At 34.9% G+C, this 12981-nt stretch overlaps 1 protein-coding gene across 2 annotated transcripts in view; it reads left to right on the top strand.

Moving 5' to 3' along the window:
• Positions 1 to 12981, top strand: part of LOC134543003 (piwi-like protein Ago3) — an 84013-nt gene that overhangs the window by 11693 nt on the left and 59339 nt on the right. For both annotated transcript variants that reach the window (XM_063387663.1, XM_063387666.1), the window contains exons 4-6: positions 2477 to 2683; positions 4351 to 4549; positions 8819 to 9132. In XM_063387663.1, the coding sequence (XP_063243733.1) occupies positions 2477 to 2683; positions 4351 to 4549; positions 8819 to 9132 (720 nt within the window). The remainder of the gene's footprint in view (positions 1 to 2476; positions 2684 to 4350; positions 4550 to 8818; positions 9133 to 12981) is intronic.

The following is a 12981-nucleotide window of genomic DNA, read 5'->3' as shown; positions in this document are numbered from 1 at the left end:
TGAAGGAAAAAAACTATATATGTGGAAACAATAGAGTGGTTCAAAATGCATGACAATATAAAACTAGGCACAACATTTTCTTAAACCAGTATTTTTTAAAGTGTGATAATTAATTGTTCATCCAAGTGTTGTACACACATAAATATAACATTTTAAATAATTTTTAATCCTAACCACAGATCATGTGGTATTTAAAAAGCATCTATATACATTCTGTGTTTTATCACATAATTTCCCTACAGTTTCTGCTAAAATTTAGTTCAAAAGTAGAGGTGCAATTTTTATGTGAGAAAAGCATTTTTTGTTGGAATTCATTTTTTCATAACAACAAATCTATGCATGGAAATTAGGTTTAATTAAAAAGATTATTAAAAACCATGACCTAAACGTGAGGCAGAACTAATGTAGCATACCCAGTCATAATACACACTCACCACGAAAGAATGCAAACTGTCAAATGTAGTTTATGTGGCACAAGACAAAGTGCATGTGTTGTATGCAATCTGTGAGCTTTTGATATTGGACTTAGTGCACACACTCTATACGGGTATCAACATAACCGAACATGTATGATGCCATAATGTATATCATGATATATAGCTTGACTATATTTTCATTTTCATACGTGCTACACAGCAGCGATAGAACAGATAAAACATAAAATTTTAAATAGTGTTTAAAAGTGAATTTAAACATTGGTAACTTCTTACTTCTGTTATTAATAATCTGAAATCTGAAATAACTTAATAAGTAAATGGTAATATTCTAACGAACAGTGGATTTCAACTTAAATAAAAATGTTGTTTGATGTGGGAAACAAAGATTTTGGGCAACGTCTTGCATGAAAAAAAATTATGTATATCTTATGGAGAAAATGGCAGGATGGAAACATTTGTGCGGGAACATCTTAAAAGAGTTTTACTGTAATTACTGTAGTTTCTCATTACAATGACCACACTTCCTGACTGTAACTTGAAACCTGTCATGTGATCTTTGGCAGGGTCCTGTTTACTACCTACACAAAAGTGCTTGGAATCTAACAGCAGGACCAACAAAAAAAAAATTTGCGACTTTCGTGTGAGAATATTTTCCCCAAATTTTGATGCCCAATAAACTTAAGTCTGCTGGTGTGGATTTTTTTTTAAATTTAATATTTTTACTCCAATATTTTTCTTAGAATCTTTTTCCTCGAAACCTTACATTTTCTTAAAAACCAAAGTTTGGCATGGCTGTTTAAGTGAGTTGATGACGCCATTCTGAAAACTTCACGCGGAAGGTCGTAGATTTTTAACACAGAAAACTAATTTCAATAGCAAAGTATTTCAATATATCTCGAACGTAGTATTTTTTACTACAGAGCCAATCAATTTTATTTATAAACACCACAAACACAATAAGTTGCTCTTTGTGCTGTGTTTAAACGTCTTATATCTTATTATCTTAAGTTATTTAGTAAGGGGGAGAAGAAGAAAGAATGGTTTTGTTTACAGGTAAAGCTGCATCGTATATTTTGTTTATACCTTTTTTGTGACACAAAAAAATTTTTTTTTCAAATGGAGAAAATTGTGGTTTCCTAGTAAATGTCAGAACAAAATTCAGAAATAATATTGTATTAACCTATCTTATCATTTGTTTACACAAAAGTTTTAAAAATCTTATAGGTTAGGCCAAGAAATAACTATTAATGGTATGTGAAGACATGTTACAATGTGTTTAACTTACGTTTAGCACTGTCCCCATGTTTTCATTTACTGTAGTTACTACAACATCTAGAAATGTACACATTCTGTAGGTTCTACCCTGTTTATGCCAAAAGATAGAGTTTGTGTACTGCTTCATTTAGTACCTACCACATGTTTTAATGATTCAACAGTAAGTTATATTAATTTTTTTTGTTTAATTACAGAAAGTTATGGGGATATTCTTTATTTTTTGTGAGATAGTTTCTTAAATCCAAATTTTTTTTTTACTTTGTAAAAACAATCAGTTATTTTGAAGAAAAAGCCTTGTTTCAGTTGGGGGGGGGGGGGGGGGGACCTTGAAAAGATTTTTTCCTAATTTCTTGGCATGTTTTATAATCATTCTGCAAGATGGCATTGTGATACTTCAAGTAGTTTATCATTTTATCAGATGGTTAAGTTAGGTATAAATATGTGATATTGTAAATTGGGTTGGTTGGTATAGGTTAGCAACATTTGTGCCTTATGTCAAATGGTTTATATTGTTAAAGTGGTTTAATTTATTTATTGTAGTTCAGGTAACAAATTTGTTGCTGTGAACCAAATAACATATTAATTATGTATATTTTACAATCTTTATTTTGTCAATTCGTATAAAACCACAGATAAGAAAAAACTTGCCTAAATAGTCTTGTTTAATTTAATTTAAAATAAAATTTCATCCTCCCTGGTCATGTAGGTAGGATTTGAGTAGTCGGTGTGATGTGATCATGTGCAAGTGTGCATTTGTAATTTAGGGCCGGCATAGGGAGATCGAGCGCCCTCTTGTCAGTGGTGTCGGGGTCTCCGGCGCCTCAGAAAGTTCCGGCACAAGCTCCTCCGCCCGTTGCGCCTGAGCCACTGAAGCCACAGCCTGCGGGAGTGGCAGCGCTGGAAAAGAAACTGGAGCAAGTGTCGCTGCAGGAGCAGCCTCCAGTTTCCCGTACCGGGGAGTGTGGCACCAAGTGAGTGGCTGGAAGTACGACCTCTGATGATTAAATTTGAACAGTATTTTGATGTGTGGCGTCTCCAACGACAACATTCACTGTTTCGGCAAATATTGTTAATTCATAAAATATTCCAATTTTAATTCCCATTTTGATTCTCATGTTTCAGATTTGATTCGTTAATTTCAGTTCCGTCTATATTAAATTACACATTTTTAAGTCAGTGCTTAGCGAACTAGATTGATTGGAAAACTCCCATTTAATCTGCTGAAGATCTAAATCAAAGAATTGAAGGTATTAACATTGATGGTCTTATTAAAATGAAAGGCTACTTACTCTTAATTTTATAGGTTTTTCTATAGAGGAAGAATTGAACTGCTTCCAATTCCAAAATCATTGAAATCTGGATCCTTTGATTCCAGAAGAATCAATGTAATCAGTTGATAACACCGAAGTCTCCTGTTTTAAAAACAAAATTGGTCTGAAATAAAACCATAAAATCTTTTTCCTATGTATGAGTAGTTAAGCAGTATGCACGTAACCATTGTTTTTTTTTTTGTGTTCTTCAGATAACATTTTCAGCATCCAGCGTGCACACAATTTCTGAAATACCGTAATGTCACCGTCACATCTTCACAGAGAGTTGTCATAAACACTTCCGGTATGATTTCATGCTATTCTTTTCATTTGAGATGCCTATTGGCTCAAATTGCTTCCGTGTTCTTTGAAGAAAGGTTTCAGAGATCAAAAATGGCCTACCTGTTCTGAATTCTTCATGAAAATTGGTCATACCTCCATGTATAGGAATAACTTATGTATAGAAATAACTTTGGCTATTTTATATTTATTCGGAAAAACTTGGGATTTTAAACTTGAGTTATATAAATGTTTCAAGAGCGGTATAAGTAAGCTACAGCAACCTTTTAAAATAAAATTAGGAATGCCATTAGGACCTGTTAACATTGACAATTTTAGGTCATTAATACCCCAGAGAACACGGCTATTAGAAATAGTAGGGATAGAATTGTGTCAAGGTTTTTGTTGCTGACAGGAACATAGGAAATATGGCTTGAAGTCACATGCATACTAGAAAAACTGTTTAGGAAATCCATATTACCAATAACGCTCATCAAATCTTTTCTTTTCTCGCTGTATGTGGTGTATCTTGCTTTTAGAATCATCTTTTTTAAATACTTAACAGTATATTCCAGCATAAGTAGTACTCAAAAACACTTTTTTTTTTTTTTTAAGTTTTATTATTTAATTATTTTATTCCCCATTGTTTAGACGAGCACCTATTCTTGGATATTACCTTTACAAAATAGATAAACTCTAGTTTTAATGCTTATGTTATAGAACAAAAAGGTTAAGGTATAAAATGCAATAAAACATTTGGTACCAGATTTTAAAATTAAAAAAAAAAATTTGCATTAACTATTTCCACAGCTGTATATGTTTAAATATATAAATTATAAATTTGCACAGCCTTTTATTGCTTCTTTATTCAACTTTATTTTTTTATTTTCTAAGGTCCATAATTATTGTACTAAATATATTATATTGTGACATTTTCTCTAATGATTTTCAGTTGATGTTGGAACAAATAGCAATGTAATACTTTTATTTGTATCATTAGGTTGTTTGTTTTTGATATCACATGTGAAGTGTCTGTTTTTATTTGGCAGGATCTCTGCTGCGGCTAACTATATAGCTTTGAACTTGGAGCCCGGCAAGGGCGTGTACGAGTACGAAGTGCGGTTCAACCCCGAGTGTGATGCAAAGGACTTTCGCTTTAAGATGCTGAATGAGCATATTCTTGCCATTGGTGGTGTGAAAACGTTTGATGGTGTGACTTTATATTTGCCGCTGAAACTGCCAAACGAGGTTGTACCCTTTTACCCGTTTATTATTATTATTATTGTTGTTAATGTTGTTGTTATTATTATTATTAATTTTTGTGGCTGTGGAAATGAAAAGAAAAAATACAGATTGTATGCAAATTAGAGGAATAGGTTACTTGTGGAAACTCGGACTTCGTTAGTGCGCTATGCATTTTTGTATCCCTTTATTACATCTCCCCACCACTTCTTTTTTTAATACATCTTATAGCTTTTAACTTCCATCAAAGTTTTGAACCAAAGTTATAAGTGTCAAGTTAATGCAATTTCAATTTCCTCTTCTATTTTTTTTATGTTATTGCATCTGTTCTTATTTGTGGTCTTTCCTAGGGCTTAACTTCTTTAACATGTTAAGTCTCTCTAGCTTCACCCGTCATGTTGGCACAAATATTGAATTCCCTGCCCCCCCCCCCCCCCCCCCCCCCTTTTTTTTTTTTTTTTAAAAAAAATCTGTGATGATTACTTTGGTTGTTTTACTGCACTAAATTTGCATTATGTTTTGTGTTGTAATTATTTGGATTTGCTATTTTTGCTTTCTATAAAATTTCAGGCAAATATTCAAAAATAAAATTTTGGCCTGATTAATTATATAGTGGTCACTCACTAGAAGTTGGCAAAAAAAAACATTAAAATTCATAATGGTGGTTGGTTTATTCATTTTCTTTTTATTAATTTAACTAAGGGATTTTACTGTAAATTTATCCTAATAGCACTCTTGCATTTGTTGTTGGGTCATAAATTTTCTCACAAGATAACTAGTACTAACTTATTTTTGAGCTGTATAAGATCATGCAACTGATTATAATTATGAATACTTATGAGAATTTGTATTACTATGAGATAATATGTACTACATATCTGTTAAGAACAGTTGAGATGAAAACTTATATGCAAAAATTCTGTCATGATAAATTTTGTAGGGGTTTGCAAAAAATATTCTATATTTTAAAAAAAAATTTATATCAAGCCAATGTTTCAAATCAAATATTTTTTTTTTATTATTTGTTACCAATAAATAGGACAAGTGGGACTCAGTTCTTAATTTTAAAGAAATGAAGTTGGTAATTTTATTGAGGTGTTTTTTTTCGTTTAAATGGTACATACATACTTTTCATATGCAATAGATATAATGTGATTTTGGTCACTATTTTTTTTTATTCTATTTTTATGTACAATATAATCACTAAAATCAGTTCAAAAACAATAAAAAATAATTTAAAATTTACTGATTGAGGAAAAGGCTTTTAGTAAATGTTTTTTTTATGTGCTTGCATATTACTCAACACTATAATGATTCCATATATTATAGATCTGGGCCGATCACCTATTTTGCCGATCATGCCGATGCCGATCATCTGCTGCCGATCTTGCCGATCTTCTGAGCCGATTAGAGCCTTTCAAGTACCTCTGATTACACGTTGCTTTTGACGGATCACTATAAACGGTGAAATATTCCCAGACAAAACTACTTTTCATTGACATGATTACTTATAAATCACCACACACACGTACACACAATTAACTGCGTTAAAATGTAATAAGGTCAAACCAAATCTTCAACCTAATCACAACTCCGTCATTCTGTGATCCGTGTGTGCCGGTAGACGTCAGCGATGATAATTTTATTCCCCCCAGTGCTGCCAACAAACTTTCAATAATTCCCGATTGTAAGTTAATTTGTGAATACGAAATACAGTAGAACCTCGTTAATTCGTAATGGTCGGGACCAAGATAATCACAGATTACCGAATTTCACGGACTAGCGATTATAAGCCCGGAAGGTCTTGTCAAGCTTCTCAGACACCAGCGTGCAGCTGGGTTAAGGCCAAGGTCATGTGATGTAACATCTCCCGAGGCTTACTGCGCCTTGGCAGCAGATGGATAAAAATAGTAAACTCCCCATTATTCATGTTAATTGGGACCCGCCGATGCCCGGATAATTGAAATTCTGTAAAAAAAAATAATACCAATAATAAACCCGGATAATCCGTTCACGGTAAGGGTCGTCTTCGAATTAGTGTCTCGGCTTAAAAAAATACGGCACTGCCTAGCCATTAGTTCACGGTCATTTACAACAGCCGAAGAGAGAAAGATAAGATCGTGCTGACCTTGCACACACAAATATTGGGTAGCCCCCCACCCCCCTCCCATCATTGGACCAGCCGAATGCCAGCCAGACACGTCACTCGCCAGGCGCCTGCTGTGCGTTGGCGGGCGGAAAGTAACTCGGCAGCACGTGAAACAACATTCAAACAAACGGGAGACGGGAAGCAGAAGTCAGGACATCCCCTCAAGTTTAAAGAGTAACAAATGTGACAGCTGAAAGGGGGGCGACACAAAGGGTCGGTACAAACAGCGTAGCAGAGTTTGACGGCCCACGCGATGGCTTGCAGTGTTTGCCGGCCACCGGCCCGCGTGACGTAAATTTTAAGCTCTGTCAATTTTAGATTCTCTTTTTTTCTGCACTTTTAAATCGTCCCGGATTATCCGATTCCCGAATTAGCGCGTCACGGATTAACAAGGTTCTACTGTACCACTAAATGGGGAACAAAACTCTTCATCAACCAGGTTTTTATACAAAAGAAAAATAAGCTCTATTTCCCGCTAAACAGGGTAAGAATATTAATTTCGCTAAACAAAACTTTCAATAAGCTATATTTAGCGAGAAAAAACTAAATAGATGAATTCCCGAAGAGGTAGACTAACCACAAAACTACTAGCGCTATTAATCTGTACGATTTCCGTCGCGCGACACGCGTCACTCTAATCTCTGGCGTCACATAACCAACCTAAACAACAGTCGCCATTCGCCATTCCGGTAATATTAACCGTAAATGGTAAACAAATACATAGTTTTCGGTTCGTAAATGATAAATAACTTTGCAAATAGTATAATGGAAAATTATTTTACCGAAAGTACCGTAAATATACGTGGAAATTGATACTTAGGTATGTAACTGTTCAATGTTTATAAAACATACGCTATTTGTTTACTTTATTGGTATATTTTTTCCGTGTGCGGTTAGTTTTAAATTATTAAATCCTATTATTTTTCGATGAATAATTGAATTTTCTTCCCGAAAAGTACCGTAAACAAACAGGAAATTTGTTAGATATAGGTAATTATTCAATGTTATAAGTTTGCAGTAGGAGACCAATGATCGGCTCAAATAATCGGCTGCGTTTTGCCGATCATTATGATCGGCAAAATTAACAAAATCGGCCGATTATTACGATCGGGGATCGGCATCGGCCCAGCTCTAATATATTATATATATATATTTTACTGTATTTTGCATGGTTTTCATTTATTTTTCTTTGGTTCCTGTGAAATTTTGAAAAGAAAAATATTTTCACTATACTAATTTGATCTGAAAAATATTCAACATTCATAAATATTTTTATATTTGATTCAAAATTGGTTTTGAATGAAAAAAAAATAAAACAATACACAGAAGCAATACACAGTACTTTATCATCACACTGAGCTGCATTTCCATAGTTGATTTCGTGAATTTTCGCAATTGTGTTCAGAGTTTAAATAGGCATGCCTAACCTCTCAACGAGTGAAACACGGGTACCTTTGTGCTCATCCACACACTTTAAAATGTTTAATTTTTCATCAGTTTAAAATGTTTTTCATCTTTTACTAGCTGCCATCTTGATAAAATGCGTACAGATAAAAATTCAGTTGATTATTCACAGTAATAGACAAAACTTTACGCTTATTGACATTTAAATTGTTTACCGACCACGTTATTTTAACTGACGTTGACGAAGATGTATACCATAAATATGAACTATGTAATACTGTATGTATAAGTTACTGATAGACAGCCGTACATTCTATAAACTGTAGCGCTAGCATCGCGTGCTAACATTTTCTCAAAGTTTGCCATTTTTAGGCCAGTGTTGACAGCTTAAAAATTCGGTTTATTAATGAAAGAGTACATCGAAGAAACCAGAAGCCATAGCTCTAGTGTTCCCAAAAGCATTTTGGATTTGGTATTTCTCACAAAAGTTTTATCTTCATATATATGGTGTATGTGACGAACACAGGAATAATTAATTTATGTCTATAGCATAAACAAGCAACGTAAATTGCAGGAAGCAGATTGTAGGTGCATTGTAATCGATGGGAATTTACCGCTTTGCGTCAAATGGGGTTGAAACGGGACCCGAATGAAATTTGCAAATGATATGAACTTCTCAAAAGCGATGGGGGTTCTACTGTACGTCTGTGCTCGGGTTCCAGTTGACGTACTTGGAGTCGCTGCACCCGGCGTCCGGGACGCCGGTGACCATCTCGGTGCAGTTCAAGCGGCAGAAGCGGCTCGGGGAGTGCATCCACCTGTACAACGTGCTGTTCAAGCGGATCATGAAGGAGCTGCAGATGTCCCGCCACGGCCGCCACCACTTCAACCCCGAGGACGCGCAGGTCATCCCGCAGTACAAGCTGGAGGTGTGGCCGGGCTGCATCACCGCCGTCGACGAGTACGAGGGCGGCATCCAGCTGTGCTTCGACGCGTCCCACCGCGTGCTCAGGAAGCAGTCCGTCAAGGAGTTCATGTGAGTGTCGTCTGGCCGCCGGGCTGCACGTTCAAACTTCGCGGTCTAACCCTTAATAATAGTGCTGTTTGTACTTGGGATTAAATATGTTTAGTCATTGTTTCCGGCAGATGTTGGTCAAATCTGGAAATCCAAAAAACTCAAGGAGTTGAAAAGGTGTCTTCAAAACTAGTAAAAAAACACAGAAAATTCACAAACTTTTAGTTACCAAACTGAATTAGTACAGGGCTGCCACCACTTTGAAAACAATATCCTTGTTTGAAATGTGAAATATCCTGTAATATCCTTGTTTTGAATATAAAATATCCTGTAAAATCCTGTACATTAAAAAATACAAAAAAAATATGCAATTTTTATGAAAATTACTTGATCATAGTGTACGTAACTATACTTATATCAAAACAATTCAATTTTTAACACTTTATACAAGTACAGCAAAACCCCTTATTTGCACTTTTCATGGGGACAAAGTAAAAAAGTGTAAAAAGCAGGAAAGTGTAAATAAAGGGAAAAGTATAAAAAGGAGTACAGTTTACCTTATTTAGAATTTTTTTCCTTTTGTTTAATAGCACATACTATAATGCAGGTACAAACACACTAACAACAAATTTTACTTTAGTATTTAATCAATTATTAATTTACCATATTTGACAAAAATAAAAAAAGAATGAAAGCCAAAATGTTTTTCTGATTACTTCCTAACAAAAAAATCTGAAATTTTCTTCTGCTTGCTTGTTTGACTGTTTAAGGAGATTATTTGCCTCTCCAAATTATAAATACAGTTGCAACCGGCAGGGTTTATAACAAATACGGGCTACATACACATTGCTCACAGTAAAAATTTTTTTTTTTAAAAAAGGCTGCAATTTGATTAAAATTTACCGTCAATAGCGTGCCGTACGCGGAGAAAGGTCATTGTACTCGGTCAGCTGCTGTGACGGCGCGGCGGCGCATGCGCACTCTATGCTCCGCCCAGACTCATGACCTGCCATCAGCAGCCAGCCAATAGATGCGAGCTTAGCGGAAAAAAATATAAGCTCCACCTCTCATGTACCAATTTTTGCCAGTTCTAATACCAGTTTATTGGTATACGCACCAGTTTTCTCGCTGCCGTGACGTGTTCAAGTGTACGTTTATCATGATGTCTTGATACCAATAATTAATTATTTACTATCCCCATAAATAAATGGTTAGTTTAAAAAATATGCGTCAACTGTACAATACTTCCGAAATTATAAAAGACGTATAAAGCAGTTACCAAGACTCCACTCATTTTATCTTGTGAAGTTTATGTCTCGTACCAGTATTTCGGCTAAGTTGTGACATAAATACAGTATCAGAACTTACAAGCAGCCATGTTTGTGTTTACGTTTTTCCCTCATGCATTTTAGATTGTCTCCTGCTATAATTACTAGTACTTTTACACGCCTAGGCTTAAATTATTACATGTTTAGAAATAAAAGCAACTTTTCATGTTATAAAATATGAATATTTTGCGATTTAAGATGTTCATTGCCGAACTATAAACGTTACGTTTTTCACAATGTTTTTAGTCCTAATATGGTTGTTACGTGACGTAAATAGCGGGAAGGATTCGATTTTTGAGACGTAATTTGCGTGAAAGTATTGTATTGGACTAAATGGGAACTAAACGGGACCTGAAGAATATAGTGCAAATAACGGGAAAACGTAAATAAGGGGTTTCGCTGTATTTACCACACACACGTAGCCTACACTTCACCACTGGCAGTATTTAAATATCACTTTTTCAGATGTTTTGCCCTATTCCTCATTTCTTCTGTTGGCTGGAATTCTGCCATATTCTTCCTAGAAGAGATATGCAACAAAGTATTTAGCATTGGCGATTCAAGACATGACCTGTGCGCTGTCTTGATAATGTTGAGCTTACTAATCCTTTCCACCCCTGCATTGCTGTGTGGAAGAATAAGCATTGCCTTTGCAAGTTTACAAAGCAGTGGAAAACATGTTTTCCCATTAATTTCATACTGTGACACTTTATGCCAAGCCTACCAAATTAGGTTCCTAAATCCTCATTACAGCATTTAAAAATCCTGTAAAATGTATAGCCGTAATTGACATAATTTATTTTTCGCTGTAATTTTAAATATACATTGCATTTCAAAACATAATTTTAAAAAAATCAAATGAATGTAAAACATTTTTAAGATTTGCCACTTACATTACAAAACTAATTGTTGGTATCACAATAAAATGAAAAGTAATTTGAAAATTTCTCTTCAGTATAGGCTTTGGTGCTTTTCTCATTTACAAACTATTAATACATCCATACAACTGAAGTTATTTACAAGTAAAAAAAACTAATGTATTTCACATCATAACTAGCTACTTTTTCATGTTCTGTGCTCTTTTCCGCATCTCATCAGTGGGCTTGAAAGCCAGACCTGCAGATGTTCTCATTCTGCAATGCAACAGCGCATTTAACATTGGTGATTCCTTGACGATCTGTGAACAGTTTTAACCATCTTGAGATTGCTGGTAAAACCCTTTCCACAGCAGATTTTCTCCAGTTGCAACACCACTCAAAGCCATTACTTTGTACAGATGAGTTTCAACAATCTCAGATGGAAAGAACCTTGCTAACACTACAACCTGCCTAGTGAATGTAACATCAGTTGATTCATCAATCATCAGTGTGAAAAATTGTGTTTTCTTTGCATAGGTAACATAATCTGCAGCTGATGTACCCAAAGATTGAATAATTATCTGGCTAGTTTTAGTGCGAGACAAGGAAAGTTTCTTGCAATTTCACTATCTGGAAACATTTGAGGGACAAGTTTCGTGAAATTATCACTGAGTTTCACAGATAAATTGTCTTCACAAACGAAGTTCGCCCATAACAGTTCCGCATCAATTATTTTATTTGGTTTGGTTACAAAACTCGTCAAAGAACAACTCTGATCAGCAGCTCGTTGGTTTTTCGCATGAACTTGCGTCTTCAAGCCGCCCTTTGTCACGTTCAGTTCTGAGTTGCAAGTCAAACAAACGGCGGAAAATTCTGTTTTGCCACGCCTCAACCATTTCAATTCTTGCTCCCATTCTTTACTTTAACGCTGTTTATAAAGTGACCTGTCCGGCATAGCCTTTCGTTTTTTCTCCATCACAATCAGCTAAGACCAAAACTACTACTTAAATCACATAAGAAGTTTGTAAACAAATGCCGCACCTAAAACATTGTAACTGCAAAAAATACCCATGTTTACTGACGCCATGACACTTCTAGCGTTTAACTCAACAAACAAAAAACATTTACCCCGAAACCATAGATATTGTACTTCATGAAACGCTATTTGGGAGTAAATGTTTTTGGTTTGTGGTTAAACGATTGGAAGTTCCATGGCGCTACACGTAATGTGAGTGTTTGCTTTACTGTTGGATGCTTGACAACTTCAAATAGGAAGTTGAATGTAAATATTTACACGAATGATATTCAAAAATGAAAATATCGGCGAAGCGTCGTAAATATCCGTGAATGTCGCTGTTTATCCGTTAGTCCGTTTTAAGCTTCAAATATCCGTGAAAACGGATCAAATCCGTAAAAACGGCAGGCCTGGATTAGTATCCTTCACTACTTGTGTGTTCCTTTTATGTCATAAAAATAGTTTGTATTTTAATCAATAATTCATTAAATATTTGTAAACTCATAGTTATCATCATTAACTAAACGTAAGAGAACCAATCGGTGAAGTCAACTGTCTTTTGATTTAGTGACTTTAATACCATCAAATGTAGAAACAGTAGTTGTTAACACGGTCACAATAAAAATGCATTGTTTCAAAGAATGATCAATCACAGTGGTTTTATGTTACA

Source organism: Bacillus rossius (assembly GCF_032445375.1).
Source record: "Bacillus rossius redtenbacheri isolate Brsri chromosome 9 unlocalized genomic scaffold, Brsri_v3 Brsri_v3_scf9_2, whole genome shotgun sequence".
In the NCBI taxonomy this organism is placed as follows: domain Eukaryota; kingdom Metazoa; phylum Arthropoda; class Insecta; order Phasmatodea; family Bacillidae; genus Bacillus; species Bacillus rossius.
The sequence above is the reverse complement of the archived record's forward strand: the minus strand, read 5'-3'. Positions and strand labels throughout refer to the sequence as shown.